We start from the raw sequence: 17,592 nt of genomic DNA on the forward strand, positions 1-17,592 counted from the left end.
ATAAATGCGCAAAGGTAAGCTATTATTAGAGTAATAAATTATTTTACACTTTTATGCGCATGCCCAGTTACGTGATTGGTCATGTTTCATGCGTTTACGGTGTGGATGAAGATTCTTTTTAAAATGCCGTTTTTAAACACAAATGCTCTAATGTAAACAGGGCCTAAAGGGGATCGCACACTGGCCGCGCAGCTCAGCGCCGAGCCGTTCTAAAAAAATCAAACACATTGTTTTCTATGAGTATACGCACACCAGCGCCGCCAGGTGCCGCCTGTCCGCGCCACCCAGCTGTGACTCAGGAAGTTGCTCAAATCCCTGTCGCGCCACACAGCGCCACTCACATAGTTTAACATTAAATAACATCATATTTGTCCCAAATCATTAACGATTAACATTGGCTGCTAACGTATATTTAGCATTTTGAAGTAGACGCTATCTGGCGAAGCTTGCGCTATTTAATGTGCACTTCCCGTTTACGATACCTCCGAGTTGTCCTTGACACGACTCGATGCGGCGCGATGTGGCGCAATGCTGAGCTGCGCGGCTGGTGTGCGATCCCCTTTAGGTGAACTGTGTATTACTGGAAAAGGTGCTTAGTCTAGCGGTGATACAAATTATTTTCTTTTGTGTGAAATATAAACAGCTCAGAGTACAAATAATTCAGTACCAATAGAAAAGTTATTAAATATAAATGTCATAAGTTAAAAAAATATAAAAAATACTATACTGTAGTGGAGTTTTTAGAATTAAGAAGTCATCAGCTGACATCCCCGGGCCAATGAGCATTAAGCAACGCAGTCAGTGGAGAGCAACTGCGCCCGACTGCAGAATCCGACGAGCCCGCCCCGCCATCGCGGGACTTCTTTGGCACACGTCAAGTCGGACGTAACTGGGATACATTTCTAGCCAGCATGCATCTCCCGGCGATCACCGGTGATCGATTCTGTGCAGAATTTTTTCATCTCAAACGAGCCTATTATTGCTTTCGAAATGCTTTCAATGCTTCGATGTCATAGCCGACTGATCTGCGCATTGCAGCAACAAATCAAACACACCTATGATTTCTATGGCAGTAAAAGTGGAAACCAGAACATGACAAAATTGCCATAATCAGGAGATGCACTCTGCAAATAAAAAATGGCATGAGGAAATTATTCACAATCTTTAGGAAGCGAGGTCATCCTAAAGCTTAATTTCCCCACCAGAATGAAGGTCTATGTCTTCTTCAATCATCATCAGTTGAGGCTTATCGTTGGTAACAGTGCATCTGCTTTGTTGTTTGCGGCACATGGAATGAGCCGTTATCACAAAGCTAACTTTACATAAGCTCTCTTCACACAAGCACTGATAAAGAGTCTCCTCTCGGCAGAGAAGAGGGATCCTAATACAATGCCACTCTTCTTCCTGTGTACACACAGAAGGCCCATCAATATCCTTTCCACGATCTGAGTCAATAGGGAAATATTTGGCCTTGGTGTCATTGAATCGGCATGGCTGGGGTGAGCAGGTGCCTCGGTTCTGTGTGAGAATTCTAGCATGTGTGAGTCTATGGCACCTTGTTGGCGTTAGCTTGGCTTGTGTCCCAGGGACGCAGCACAGGTCGTAATGATTAATAAACATCAATGTAAGCATCAACCTTCCACTCTCTGTGCCAAGAGTCACTTTAAATCACAACTTGAAATCGATTCACTTTCTGAATTCATGTTTTATTGCATAACACACTGGTGAACAGTCTGAGCAGATTTTTGCTAAGCAAGATGTGAATGCATCTAATCCAAGATACTTTTTGAATGTTTATATCTAAATGTGAATTATGTCAATGTTTTAAAACAGATATAATAATTTTTGAGATAAAACATAAAATAAAATTTTTGTTTCATGTGGACAAAAATATTAAAGGATTAGTCCATTTTCTAAAAAAAATCCAGATAATTTACTCTCCACCATGTCATCCAAATTGTGGATGTCTTTCTTTGTTCAGTCGAGAAGAAATTATGTTTTTTGAGGAAAATCTCATTTTGATGGACTTCAATGAACCCCAACACATAAGGACTCTAAACGATCTCAAACGAGGCATAAGGATCTTATCTAGCGAAACAATTGTCATTTTTTACAAGAAAAATAAAAAATATGCCTTTTTAAACTACTTCTACATCTATCTCCGGTCCTGTGATGTGCCAGCGTGACCTCACGTAATTGCGTAATGCCGTGGAAAGGTCACGTGTTACATATATGAAATGCACATTGGCAGACCATTTTAAACAATAAAATGACACAAAGACATTCATTTGTATCATTCGACATACAAAAACGTCGGAACGCTCCTCTTTCTCCAGACTTGTAAACACTGGGGTGTAGTTTCGCATACGTCCTCCGTGACCTCTTGACATGATGACGTATTACGTGAGGTCGCGCTGGCACGTCATAGGACCGGAGATAGATGAGAAGTTGTGGTTTAAAGGTGTATATTTTTTATTTTTCTTGTCAAAAATGACAATTGTTTTGCTAGATAAGACCCTTATGCCTTGTTTGGGATCATTTAGAGTCCTTTGAAACTCTGTTAAAAAAGTGTTTAGTTAAGTGTTAAGTGTTGGGTTCCATTAAAGTCCATTAAAATGAGAAAAATCCTGGAATGTTTTCCTCAAAAAACATAATTTCTTCTCGAATGAACAAAAAAAGACATCAACATTTTGGATGACATGGTGGTGAGTAAATTATCTGGATTTTTTTTTAAGAAAATGGACTAATCCTTTAACAATATATTTTGCAGATATTTGAAGCTAACCAACCAATAGCAGATGAAGTGATGGATTTCAAAACCTTTGTTGCACAGTTAAACCGCATTGGTCAAGCATTTGTGTCTCTACATGCTTTGAGTGTTTCCTGCTTAAGCCATGCATGTCATGAATCCTGTATCCACCCAAAGCCATTTCACAGATATCCCAGCATGCTTTTCACTTGACCTCACCGTCAGGCTAAAGATCAGGCCGGGAGATTCTTCTCCTCAGTGTCAGCTGTGTTATGAGAGCAAGGTCACACCTGCAGGTACCCGTCCGGGTGATAAATGATGTTTCTTTAAACTCTAGAGACCACGGTTTTCAGGAACTGACTGGTTGCTCTCTCTTGAAGTATAATGGGAGCCTTTGAAGGGGCATGATTTCTCAGACTGGTAGAATACGGCTCGATTAGTTAATGACACATTCGGTTTAAATCAAGCATAATCACCATTAACCACTCAGGCAGCCCACGTCAACTCCGCTATTTCCTACTAATAGCAGCGCAGCCTTTAATAGCTTTGCACATCTTGCAGAAAAACAAGAGTTGGGCGAGATGTGAAAGTTTTCATTTTAAATGAATTGTATTGGTCTGGGACCAAAAGAAGTTCCAACATATGATAATATTGTTAACCATACTGTTTTCTCTCTGGTTTTAAACAGATTTTACAAACCTAAAATGGTGGTCTCAGCTGGTATGGTTTTAGATTGGTATTGGACACTCGTCCGGTGGTCAAGCAACTTGGCCGAGCTGGGAGAACAGCTAAACCAGCATAAACCACCTTAAACCAACCAATAATTTTAACAGGTATACACTATGTGGCCTTGTGCCAAAACCAATAAAGACCATGCAACAGCACTCCTCCTTCTCTGCAGAATGCAATAAATCCATTTAACCAATCACAGCGCACCATTTTACGCATTGTAAACAATAATGGTGGTGCTTTGAATACACACAGAATCCTAGTTTTCCTCATCTGCTTTGTACTTCATGATCAACAAATAAACAAAAACAAAATAACAATTTTGATGGCATTGATAAATGTGGGGGTTTTCTGTGACATGCAGGTAAAGAAACGTAAGCCATCAAAATCGAATAATTTACCCGAGAGGCACTCGGGCGAAGAAAAATGCTGGCTGTTGCTTGTTCTCACACGGCAGCATCAAGCTTCTGACCCAAGAAGATCTTATGAAAAACTTTCCATTAATTTACTTGAAGGCAACGGAAATCGAGGAGGACACAAACTTTTTACAGTTGATCGCCGTCAAAAAAGTTCAGAGACAATGTCCTAAGGATGACAGCAGCAATGACAGCGTTATTAATATGACAAAGTAAGTGTTTGATTAATGCCATTAATGTTTTTTTATTAATCAGTGTATAGCACTAGTCAACTAAATAAATATAACATGGCAAAGATGAATGCACATTTATATATTGAGTCAATAGATTTATAGCATTTTGTGGAAAAAACTGTGATAGATTTATTGGATGTTGCAGAAATAATCAGTTTTTGTAATAAATCTTTGAAAATCAAATAATGGATTTGAATTTTTAATGTTATTATAACCTAAAGATGCTATGTGAAAGTTTGTAACAGAAAATAGTGGTTTTCATCTTGTCACTTTCTTGAAATAGAATTTTTTTACCCAAATTAGTCAAAATGGATTTATTGCGTTTTGGAACCAAACTCTTCATTTGTTTTCTATGGAAGTCAATGGTTACAATCAGCTGTGTGCTTACCATCATTTATCAAATTATCTTCTTTTGTGTTCATTAAAATAAAAAATCATACATTGTGTGAATTATCCCTTTAAGCAAAGATCATTAAGAGCTGCAGGAATTGCGTTATTTTGTAGCCCAATCCGGAAATTAGGTTCAACTTCCACCAGAGATAAAAATATCAATGAGATTTTTCCATAGGATTTCCATTGGGTTATCAAAAAAGAATAAGCTCTGTGATCAGCAAGAGGGTATAAAACTGTACTTACAGATTTTGTACACTGCAAAAAATTATTTTCAAGAAAAAAAAATCTTAGTATTTTTGTCTTGTTTTCAGTAAAAATATCTAAAAAATCTTAACTTAAGATGCTTTTTCTTGATGAGCAAATGACCCAAGAAAATAAGTCTAGTTTTTAGACCAAAAATATCACATTTAAGTGTTTTTGTGCATAAAACAAGCAAAAAAATCTGCTAATGGGGTAAGCTAATTTTTCTTGAATTTTTCTTGAATATAGTGTTTACGAAAAATGTTCAATATTTTTTTGCTTACCCCATTGACAGATTTTTTTTTTCTTGTTTTATGCACAAAATCACTTAAATGTGATATTTTTGGTCTAAAAACTAGACTTATTTTCTTGGGTCGTTTTGCTCATCAGGAAAGGCAACTTTTAGATATTTTTACTGAAAACAAGACAAAAATACTAAGAATTTTTTTCTTGAAAAACATTTTTTGCAGTGTACATTAGAATAATGTTCTCAAAACGCAATGTCAATGAATTTTAAATGAAGTCTGCATTTACTAGAAATAAAATATAAACAAACTACACCACACTTGCTCAACTTCAACGTCATCACCACTAAGTTTCCTCTATGAAACTTTATTCAAAACATATTGTTGTATTGTCATTGAGATTTTCAAGCAACATGACATTTAAAGTCCCCGACAATGTCTGCAGTCCAATGTAGAAACTTTTAAGCAACCACCCTTTTAAGGACACATGAAAACTTTTACAAATCTAATTTGGGAGAGTGTCAAACCCAACGCAATACCATGCCAATTTGTAGTTTACAAAGTGGCTAATTTGCACAATGTCATTCGCCTTTGCAATGGGGTTATGGGTGGAGTTTGATTATTGCTTGTTTTACGTACACTTCACATCATACAAATTTGTATGAATTCGCCAACTTGTAAAATAGCAAAATAACTCATGTGAGATCTAGCCTGGCTCCGCCCTCCTACGTTCTTCCGCTTCATTTTCATTTCGCTTCAGAGCAACGTCTGGGACTGCTGTGTAGAGTTTCGTTTTCTCCGGCAAAAATCTGCAGGTCCAATCAGCGAACAGCGGGGAGTGGCTAAGAACGCAGACGTTGAGGTCGTGCGCCAGACTGAGCGATTGGTTATGGCACATTCAGAGTGACTCTGGGCAGATCCAATAGTTTTAAACTTCAACAGAGCACCCTCCTAAACGGAAGTAACGCTTTGCAATGGAGCGTGGCCAGACTCTCTGTACAAATGAAATGAATGTACGAGAGTCTGGTTGCACCGGGCTATGTGAGATCAGGCTGGTCAAAATAAGTGATCCAACACCGATCATTTTGCCAAATTACCAAATACATCATGGTATGAAGAATTTGTCTCAAACGGAGGCAAAAACTATACAGTGTGAATCAGTGTGAAGATTTTACACTATACTTTCAGACGGTTCTGGGCCGGATTCGCACCGAATACAGGCCGAAGTCAGCGGCTCTGGTGCAGATCTGGTGCGTCTAAGTCGTCTGCTGTCTTTGTGGACCTTTGATATTAGGGCCACCTGCATTACAGTTTCAAAACATGTTGCCCCAAAAAAGCTTCACATTCAGGTGTTGTAGGATCACGGGTCACATGATCTGTTTGCCTTGTGTTGTCTTTTCTTAAAGAAGCAGGTAGGACACGGATATAGGAGGAGAGCAGATAAATTTACAGCCCGCGAGGGTCAGTTAAGCTTCTTGTCAAGTGCTCTTCTTCAGATCCTGCCCTTACGGCACAGGCATGATGTCAGAGTGACAGTCTAGACAGCAGCTGTCTCACCGAGAGCTCTTCCAAAAACTCCACACGAGACGTCCTTCCCTCCTACACGCACAAATCATTTATCTCTATTCAAACCCAGTCAGCTTTCACTGCATAGTTTGCTTGAAGATGAGGGTTTCATTGGACCGTGTGCCCTGCAGAAACATTCCATCAAAAAATTGTCTTTAAAGTAAACATTGGCACTGACGCCTTCAGGCATAGAAGTGTTAAAAAGCACCTGTTAGGACACATATGGAGGCTAAACAAGTTTAAGAGGACTATTAGAAGAGTGAAATTTAATATGAGAAATGATGAATCTCTATTAATGTATCTGTATTATATTATAGACATTAATATATGAAATAATTAGATTATTTATTTAAAAACCCAGACAAAGAATTTAACTAATACTCATGTGAATTGCTGATGAGACGATATGCTTTCAGACTTGCGATATTTTTGTCTAGCGGACAATAACACACAAAAATTCATAGACTTACATTGAAGATGGGCTTTTGTGGCTTGTAATCCCATAGCATCAGCCCATAACACACTAGCAACCATATAACAATGCCTTGCTAACAAGCTATAACACCCGAGCATTGTGGTGACAAATTCTTTATGGGCGAGCACCGCTATCATTTTCTTGAGAAAATGTAAAGATCTTGAATTACACTTATAAGGCTTATGTGGCAAATTCCCACACCTGCGATGTGGTCTGTCCCTCCATGTAAAATAAAAAAAGAAGTCATTGAAATATCTGTCTACTAAATAAGAGTCTTCAATCTGCTTGCTTTAACTATTATTGTTCGTGCTGTTATTTATTGTCATTTGTATACTTTGTGCTAATTTGTTTACATTATATGGAGGTTTAGAAGCTTATGCATTAAGACAATGTGGTGTGCTGATAAAAATATGCTGTCTTACAGCGTCACCTAGTGGTCATTAATTGACATTTACATTTTGCATTGAAGATGCTTTAATCTAAAGTGGCTTATAAAGTGCATTACAAGGTATAGATTTGATCAGAAGGCTTATGTGTGTTTGAACTCAGGACCTATCATGCTGCTAACGCAATGCTCTACAATTGAGCTATAGGTGAACACATTTATATGTTTATAACTGTGTTTTTGTATTTTTGAAGAGAGAATGTCATTGGTTACTGTCTGACTTATAAACATACATCAACTATAAGGATTTCCTCTATTCCTGCTGACATAAAACTTTTGACAAAAATGATAAACTAAAAGTTTATATAACAAATATTCATTTAATACATTCATTTGATTTTGCTCTAGTCTCTGAACATTCAAAAATGTAAAAAAAAATCTGAATATCATTTTAAATTGTATATTGTCGTATCAAATAATTATCATAAATACGGATCTTGCATATCTTTTAGATTTGCAGAAACAAATCTTACATTTAATTCAATAAATTATGACTAGAAAATAGTAAATCTGAACTCATAGAAGAAAGAAAGTCTTTATCTTTACAGAATAAAACTATAAAATAATAGCTTCATGCAAAGCATTCTGGGAACCAGAAATCATCAACAACCTTTTTCTGTTTTTCCCCTTTGCATATTGGTTCCCAGAATGCTTTGCATTGTTTAATATTCATTTAACTTTCAGTAAATAACATACATTTAAATCTACAGTAAATTAATGGCAAACAGCTGCAAGTAATACTGTAATATCTACAGACATTTTTAACAGTGTAGATTTTTCAGGATGCACTTTTTAAAAATGCTTGGTTTTAAAAGTCAGTTTCACCTATACATTAAGTTTGACTTGTGATTAGTTGACATAACTTATAAAGACAAGTTGAAATTGCTTAACTTAATTTGTTAAAGGAAAACACCACAGTTTTTCAATATTTTACTATATCCTTACCTCAACTTAGACAAATTAATACATATCTATCTTTTTTCAATGCGTGCCTTTAATCTTTGTACAGCGTGTCATGAATGTGTTAGCATTTAGCCTAGCCCCATTCATTCATTAGGATCCAAACAGGGATGAATTCAGAAGCCATCAAACACTTCCATGTTTTCCCTATTTAACACACGAGTAAGTATGGTGGCACAAGATAAAACATAGTGATTTTTTTAAGCGAATGTAAAATGAGAACTATGTTGTATGGCGGAAGAGCACTTAGTTTGCAGCACTTCGACCTCAGCGTGCAGTAACAAAAAAGCACCACGTTTTATTTTGTGCCACCACTTACTTGTGTTTTGCATGCGCACGTGAAACTATCGCGTGCTCACGTGAAACTTTCGCTTTCGCGTGCGCCCGAAAAAGTTTCACGTGCGCGCGCGAAAGTTTCACATGTGTGCGCGAAAGTTTCACGCGAGCACGCGAAACTAAACTTAAAGGAATAGTCTACTCATTTTCAATGTTAAAATGTGTTGGTACCTTGGCTGGGAATTGTTGATGCATCCCTCTATCATCTGTGTGCGTGCACGTAAGCGCTGGAGCTAAATCACTCCTCAACTTGGCCATTCTTTGTTTTCACCGTCGCAAACGGAAATACCTATGACACAGGTTTTTTTACCTGACGGGAGGGGGTTCTGGTGGACCAATCACAGCGCTTGCAGTCCGCATAGAACTGACGCGCTGTTAAAAGTTTTGCGAGGTGCGCGTCAGGTATACGCAGAGCAACGCACAGGATACGGATAGCCTACGCCGTAGCTACGGCATAGAACCTACGCACGACTATAAATCGCCCTTAAATGCTAACACATTCATGACACGCTGTACAAAGATTAAGTGCACGCATTGAAGAAAGATAGGGATGTATTAATTCATCGAAGTTGAGGTAAGAACATAGTAAAATATTGAAAAACTGTGATGTTTTCCTTTAAGTTAAAGTAGCATAAAATATGTGTTGATTTGGCATCATTTTACAACGTGTAAACAATTTTTTACAATAACTGATAAACATTCCTGTAACTAGGCATGTAGAGCATTGTGGTAGTAGCTTAAAAGTCTTAAATGTACTGTTAGTCACTTTGTATAAAAACATCTGCCAAATGCATAAATGTCAAATATTATATAGGGGCGGTTTCCCAGACAGGGATTAGACTAGTCCTAGACAAAAATAAATGTAAAAGCTGTCCAAACTGAAAACAACTTGCACTGACATCTTAAAATACATCAGTGCCCTTTGTTTTGCCTTAAAATGCACACAAGTAATGTTTTTAGTAAGGCATGTTTGTTAAAACTAGTTATATGATACATTATATGATATGATACAGATTTAAAACCTTATAAAAGAGAAAACATCCCGTGCCAGGACATAGTAATAATCTTACTTTAATAGATACATATTTCTGTGTTAAATATATAACCGTTGAAAGTGCGCTTGAAGGTTAGTATATCCTCCCAGTCAGTGTATTACATTCTGGAAGTGGAGAGACTGCTGTATTTCAGCTACTTCATTCAGATCATAAAAGTGAAGAGCCCAGAGTTTACAACACCCTTAACTACCGTTACACTGAACTCACATCAGTGTTGAGTCTGCTACATACAGTACACACTCCCCACATACAGCCATAAAACAAACATGACACCGGGTAGACTGCCTCCCCTGATATTCAGTAAAGCAGCATTTCAATAGAGAGAAGAACTCAAAACCTAGCAAAGTTCATGATATGCTTCTATACTGTAACAGTACAGCACTAGTACAATATCAGTCCACTTATATAACATACCGAAAACACCACAATTGTCTTTTAATAAAGTTTTACTTTTGCATTTTTGTTATTCAGCTGCTGTTGTAATGCCAGCTGTTGTTTACTGGGTGAAAGTCACAGAGCAGATCTGATCCTGTACATCTGCCTTACAAATGCACGACGACACGCATTTTCCTGTAGCAGTGCGTGCATATAGACCATCCTTAAAACCTTATAATCTGTCATTTGGGAGAAATCTAAATTCACGGCCTTCACTACAAGGCAGAAACATTCTTCAGGAAATATATGTAGCGACAGCTGTGGTTCCCTCTCTCCAGAACTGCTGAATAAACCACTGTGTTGGACCGAATCCATTACACACCACCTCGCTGTGTGAGATCCATCACTGAAGAAGAACCTTACGAGGGTTTGTGGCCTTTCAATAGTTGGCAACCGCTTCAAAACCCTTACAAGCGTTCGGTCAACTTTCACACAGGTCCGCTTTCAAACTGAACAAATTAGCCTACATGCTGCTGAAAGGATAAATAATGAGCGTGGGGTATAAATGATGAAAATATCTTAAATAAGTCCCTTGCATCCATAGACCTCAGCAGACGGGATATTTAATGGGCCGTGAAAAGAAAATGAGGCTGCGGTCCAGGTCGTGTTTCACGCTAAAATCCATAGATAAAAGAAATGCAATTTAGCTTAAAGAAAATATCAAATTACTGGGATACATAAAGATGAATAATAATTAGACATAAAAAAAACCTTTTACGAATTACGGTACTGAAGTTTGGTAACATAAATGGTGTGTCAAAATGTTAAAGACGTCATATTATGAGATTTTTTTTAATGTACAATAAATCTTTGGTGTGCCCAGAGTACATATGGGAAGTTTTAGCTCAAAATACCATACAGATGATCTATTATAACATGTTAAAATTGCCACTTTGTAGGTGCGAAAATGTGCTGTTTATGGGCGTGTCCTTTAAAATGCAAATGAGCTGATGCAAACACTGATCACCATAATGGTGGTTTGTTCAAATTGAAACTCAATTGTGCTGTCAATTATCTTTAATCTTTCTCTCTCTCTCTCTACTAAATGGCAGTGCCGTGGTTGGATAGTGCAGATTAAGGGGCGGTCTTATTATAATTAAACTCGCTACCTATGTCAACAAACTATATCCTTGCAGAGAATGGTTCACCAAAGTAACTTACTGGGTTGATCTTTTTCACATTTTCTAGGTTGATAGAAGCACTGGGGACCCAATTATAGCACTTATGGAACATGGAAAAAGTCTGATTTTCACACTATGACCTAATTAAAAGGTAGGATTTTTGTATTAAAATACACCTTGGAAATCATTTTCATAAGATATGCCATCGCGGGTCTATTGTAATGGAAACATGTTTTCATGAAGGATGATTGATTTCAGAATCCACAAGTCGCTTTCACATAGCCACGAATGCAAGCTTAAGACTCTGATCAAAAACCTGCACGCGTGCCTTCAGCATGCCGTAATTTCCTCTTAATGCAAAACCCCTGTGAGTCTGAGAATAAGAAACGGAAGAGGGGGAGATGCTCGCGGGCCTGTAGGCTCCGCGGTGGGGACCGGGCTCACAGCCGAGCTGACTTTCAAAAGTAATTTGTCCCACTCAGCCCAGCGAGGGTAAATAAAAGTCTCTTATCCTGATTAATCTATCCTTCTACACCCAACAAGGTGAATAGAAGGTGGCAGAAATGAGGGAGAAGAATGTTTGGTGTGCTCGTGTAAACAGCCTCCGGGTCAGACTCCACTCCATCACTCACGGCAGGGACGGCCTCTCTTGGGTCCAAGCCCTGACAATTTATTTAGAGCCAATAACAGCACCGGTGAGGTCATGAGTAGTGATTAGACTGCGAGTAAAGGGGGAGGTAATCCAAATGAGTTTGGGGTTCTTCCCATAACTTCCTCTGTTCTTTTCCCATTACTTCTGTCATACATTCATCACAGGGGTGACGTTTGAAACAGTATACTACTTGTAGCATTTGTGCAATATTTTGTTTCAGAGCACATTAAATGTATTGCTGGATTATTTCAACTCATGGTTGGGTAAATATTGGACAAACCCAACTGTTGGGTTCTAAATAAACCTATGCTGGGCTGTTTTAACCTATATTGTTGGGTCAAATATAACATTTTCTGGGTTAATTTATGTAACTCAGTATATATAACAATGTATTCAATGTTATTGTAATGATACTGAATCAGGACACTGCCATTTTTGGACTGAATTAATTAAAGCAGTGGTTCTCAAACTGGGGGCCCTGCAATGGTGCCGGGGGGCCCCGGATTACTGACATTTTATAAAATAAATTAATTTATTATAAATTCTGTGTAATTAAATCTTACACAGCACTACATTAAATCATTTAATATGTTTTAATTCAAATTTTTTGTTTTGGAATGTTTTATGTCATAAATTTTCTTTGGGGGGCCACGAAGTGATGCACCAAGGGGGGCCCACACGCTAAAAAGTTTGAGAACCGCTGCATTAAAGGAAGAGTTTTCCAAAAAGGAAAAATCTGTCATTATACCTTTATTTGGTCTGAACATTTCCATTATGCTGTTATTTATGTGAAACACAAAATGTAACGAATCTTTATCCAGTGATTTTACATGTATATTTATGTCATTTATCTCGATAAAGTATAAAAAAATATATGATTCTTGCACTTTATTTAAAGAGTTCGGCAACTATGAACAAACTCAAATTTTGTTTCTCACTAATCATGTTCCTATTTTATAGAGGAGAATTGTTAAAACACTACATTATTGTGGCCATTGTAAACTGTCATTGTATGGGGAAGAGAAGTCTTCAATAAACTGTTGTGTGGCTAATTCTGGAGAATAACCGTGTTTGTTGGCCTGACTGTACTTTACTAAGTGTTGAGAAGTTAAGCCACCAGCGACTGTTTTAGGTTACGATACACTGCAATAGTTTTGTGTCCCCTGGCTGGAAGCAGTGAATTCTTCAATGCTAATTGTAAAGAGTGCACATATTCATTTTGGCTGTATAGGTCAAGTTTTATGAGACTACTATAAAGTTCACCGGCAGACCACCTCAGCTTATTTAAGTTTGACCAGCCGTTGACTTTCCCCATTTGAATGCCCCTTTTCCCCCACTGCAGCAGCCTGACCTTTTCATACTGACCCTGAACTCCTAGCGGGTCATTCATCTGTCACTTGTCCCATTAAATACATTGTTTTTGGTAGCACAGACGCGGACAAATTGCGAGGACAAACATGGGAAAGAAAATCAAGTAGTATTACATTGCAAACACACAGAGCAATGCTGTGCATAGGTGTGTAATTGTTTTATACACAGATTTTATCATTAATGGGAAATGTAGTTCACCGACAGATTAACTTTAGCCTGGTTTGCATTACAGATTTGTGCAAAACTTTTGCAACATTTTTTAAATCTCTATAAACATTATTGTGAAATGACAGTGTTTCCATTAACAGATGTTATACGACTACTTTTTTCCTGTTGTAATAAGTCATTCCAAAAATAACGGTGACGGATGTTCGTTTATGTATATCGCAATGACTACTACCCAATATTTTTAATCGATTGAAATAAAGGCATGTTATCTAAACAATAATTGCAAAAAAGCCTCTTGGAGCACCAATATATTCGGTGTTTCAACACTGGAAAAATACATCAAATCAACATATATTTTTATGTTACTTTAACTTAACAAATTACGTTAACAATTTCAAATAGTCTTTATAAGTTATGCCAACTAATCACAAGTCAAAACTTAAAATAGTAGTCAATTCAACATTATTTTAAGTTTTGACCTGTATATTGTTTCTATTTCAGATTTGTGACATATTCCTAAACAACTCATGCAAACCTATTTTTTTGCGATAGTTTAAAAAAAAAACATCTTTCCATTAAATTTGCGCAACTTGTATCATAAACAAGATGTATCATAAACTTTATTGTGCTACCCATTTCTATATGACTTGAAAGCAGTTTCATTGTAGAGGTACTACAGTACCAAAGCAGAATTGCACTGGAATACACTTTTATGTACATAAATATAGTAATTATGACAAAATGTTTAAATGATAAAAACTTATAAGATGACTCTCATGTCTTTGTCAAAAAAAAGCTGTTTAATTGTACATAATTACCAGACACTGTGTTGAGATGACATGACCAGCCAAATGTTATTTTTCTGAAGTCTTTCACTTCCACAACACATTAATGCTGGCCATGGGTAGCAAATACTCCTGTGAACTGGGCATTAGTAACCCACTGTGTATTTCAGTGAAAGGTAATACCAGGCTTGTGAAAATATACTAGTGTCAATTATTTATACAGTCAATTAACAATAACAGAATGGAAATAAAGAGCTGAAGGTGTTCATAGTTCAGTGAGGGACTGAATGTTTCTTTCAATCTGCCAAAAATATAAAATACTTTCAAATAAAAGGAGGCTTTAAAATTTTAATGGGGCTGCTAGTATGAATGGTCCACACAGAACATTTCAGATAACCCCAGATATAAAACACTCGCGAGACTATGAAAAACAATGGCTCTGGAAAAAATTTAACTATAAAAAGGGGTTGCATTAAATGTCTTCTTTAGTTTGAAATAAGTCAGTCTCTTGAAAAAAAAAATGATACAGTTCAGCATATGGCAGCATGGACAGTCACATTACAAAAGTTGAGCATCCAAAGTTGTTTGCGCAATCAGACGACATTATAAGTCAGCAAAATAACTTTCCACAAGGCACACAAAATGTCCAGCATGTGTGTTTTACAAAGTCAGCTCAAATCTATTTAAACCTCTTGTGTTTTCCTCTGACAGAATGCTCAGTTTTGTCCTTTCGTTTCTTGTCCTCTGCATCCCACAATGCATTTCGAACGAACCGCGAGGCTGCATCTGTGTCGAGACGTCCAGCTTTTTTCCTGTCTGTGATTTCCTTCACTTTGTTCATATATGTCCTGATTCTCTCCTGCGAGGTGAAAGAGTCGTTCCTGAATTACTTTAATTGATAACTATAAAGCATGCTTCACAAACCATAAAGTCATTTCAATCATAAAGTGACTGATATAGTGCCCTTATATATTTTTATTAAAGAATATATTCAATGCAAGGTAAATATTAAACCATTTAATAATTTCTAGCTTAGCACAAAGACTGGAAGTAAATGGCTCCAGCTAGCATACTGCTATTTTCCTATTTATATGTTGTGATTTGTAGTGTCACAGCGTGTACAAATAACAAGGTCATTGGAGACACAGACATCTTTTAACCGTATACATAGTGCACAAGGATAAACTTCATCGGTGACTAATATCAGTTTTAAAAAAAGTGCACTGGTCTTTGCACCTCAATGGTAAGTGCATTATTGTAACCATTGATAGGTGTTTCTCAATGGTCAAGGAAGGATCCTCAAAAGACAGAATTTCGAGGATACTACATCATCAACATTCGTCGAAGGACTGTTTCAATGTCAAGGATCCTCAGAATTTATGTGTTCTCCGAATGCTAAAGAGGGGCCTCGTCTAGCCTCTGAAAGAAGTGACTTGGAAGGACCAGTCCTGCCAAGGAAGTATCCTTGACATTGAGAAACACCCCATGTGTCAATTAAGCTTAACTTGTACTTAACCATGAATAAACATCCCTGCAAGTGAAATGATAAGGCAATATAGGTATTGCAGTTAGATAATCCTCTCTTACCAATTCTTGTTTGATCCCATGGTCTTTTGGATTGACTCCTTGTGTCACCAAATACACTAAAAAACAGAAGTTCAAAACCTTAAAAACATGTTATTGCACGTGATAAGTAAACTTTATGTTTAAAAACTTACTCCAGAACATTGAGTTGAGGGCATATGCAGACATCAAGTCCAATTTAGCTTGATCAAGAGGATCTAACTGGAATTAAGTAGAAACTTTAGAATAAGCCATTTAACATACATGGCTGCTCATAACATTGATGTATGCATTTATTGTTGCTTACTTTAGCCAAATGGCTGCTTCTGGATACAGACACGAGACTCTGGACCATCTTCTGTACAGAACCCACAGAGGACTCAAAATCATTCAGGTTATCCTCTATTTCAGTGGGATAATCCTCTGCTGGACCTTCATCACCCATTGTCTGTCAACACAATGAAATAATAAATTTATATTCATCCCATACTTACATGATAAATCAGGCTGTTAACTTTTTATGTTAACAATTTTAACATCTCTTAATATTTAAGAGATTTTAATTTTGAGGAGCTCTTGTCTAACTTACTACATATGAGGAGAGATGTTATGAGATACTGTACAGCTATGTACACCGTATTGATGTTAATACTTTATATTGTCATGTACTATCAAAATAATATTAAAATAAAGCAGTATAAATACGCACTGACTGGCATCGATATACTTAAGCAAGTGATTATTAAGTGAATAAGCTAAAGTCCCAAAAAGTCAGCGTGATTTCCAGCTGTTTGCACGCACGTGTCCTGGTCACAGGGTTACAACAGCACGTAACGATCCCGCATTATAAAAAACGTTTTCTACCTCAGCTTAATACGTTTTATTTACATTAGTTAAAACTAACAGTAGATATAATATAATGAGATTTACAAGCCCTCACCAAATTAAACAGGACACTGCACCTTCGTTGGTGAGCACAGATAAAACGCAGACATTCAATGGATTTTAAAATAAAAGTCGAGACTCTTAACTGTGCAAGGATGGAAAGAGAAATTACCAAATTTTTACAATAAGTTCATTTTCATCTCTGTTTTTGCCTAAAATAAATAAAGCGTTCAAAAGCGTAATCGGTTAATGTTTAATGATTACTGTAATATAACTTATAATATTATTAATTATATATCGATTTTTTTTTAGAACATTACAACATAGTTCCCACATCAGTTCACAAATCAGATTTACTTTTATACACACAGATGGCATTAAACAAATGAAATAAAGTGGTAGGGAAGGACAGTGGGAGTTCGAATTTTTTTATTATTATTGAACGTAGTTGTACCATTACAACGAAAACATCAACACATAACAACAATTAGGAGGAACATAAGCAAAAAAGGAGAAAGAACAAAAAACGAAATAAAAATTATCATGGCTCAAAACAGACGAAACAAAAAGTATACATTTAAAAAAAGGTGAGGACATTACCTTGTACAAATTAAGAGAGATCCCAAATTAAAAACATTCAAAATATTATAAATTGTGCAAATTGTACATGTTCTGAGTGCTTTCTTGTTGAGAGAAAGTAAAAAAAAATTTAATATTGTTTTAACTCTTGTAAAAATACAAAAAAGTTTGGTTTACAGTTAGTAAGTTTG

The 17,592-nt window shown here is 36.7% G+C and overlaps 1 protein-coding gene across 1 annotated transcript; it reads right to left on the bottom strand.

The window, feature by feature from the left end:
* Positions 1-14,708: 14,708 nt before the first annotated feature.
* Positions 14,709-17,005, bottom strand: c1d (C1D nuclear receptor corepressor). The gene is made up of 5 exons (XM_055171098.2): positions 16,878-17,005; positions 16,245-16,385; positions 16,093-16,159; positions 15,962-16,017; positions 14,709-15,233 (listed from the first exon to the last, which is right to left on the bottom strand). Exons 2-5 carry the CDS (start codon positions 16,380-16,382, stop codon positions 15,054-15,056), a joined length of 441 nt encoding a protein of 146 aa, XP_055027073.1. The 5' UTR covers positions 16,383-16,385; positions 16,878-17,005; the 3' UTR covers positions 14,709-15,053.
* Between the last annotated feature and the right edge of the window lie 587 nt (positions 17,006-17,592).

The sequence above is a fragment of the Misgurnus anguillicaudatus genome, chromosome 11 (genome assembly GCF_027580225.2).
Source record: "Misgurnus anguillicaudatus chromosome 11, ASM2758022v2, whole genome shotgun sequence".
NCBI classification, from domain to species: Eukaryota; Metazoa; Chordata; class Actinopteri; order Cypriniformes; family Cobitidae; genus Misgurnus; species Misgurnus anguillicaudatus.

Bases quoted from the DNA above. Each gene is read 5' to 3' on its own strand.
- c1d (XM_055171098.2), bottom strand. From the start codon at position 16,382: ATGGGTGATGAAGGTCCAGCAGAGGATTATCCCACTGAAATAGAGGAT. The intron at 16,018-16,092 runs GTAAGTTTTTAA...TCTGTTTTTTAG, and splicing joins CCTCAACTCAATGTTCTGGA to TGTATTTGGTGACACAAGGA. The intron at 15,234-15,961 runs GTAAGAGAGGAT...TTCACCTCGCAG, and splicing joins ATGGGATCAAACAAGAATTG to GAGAGAATCAGGACATATAT.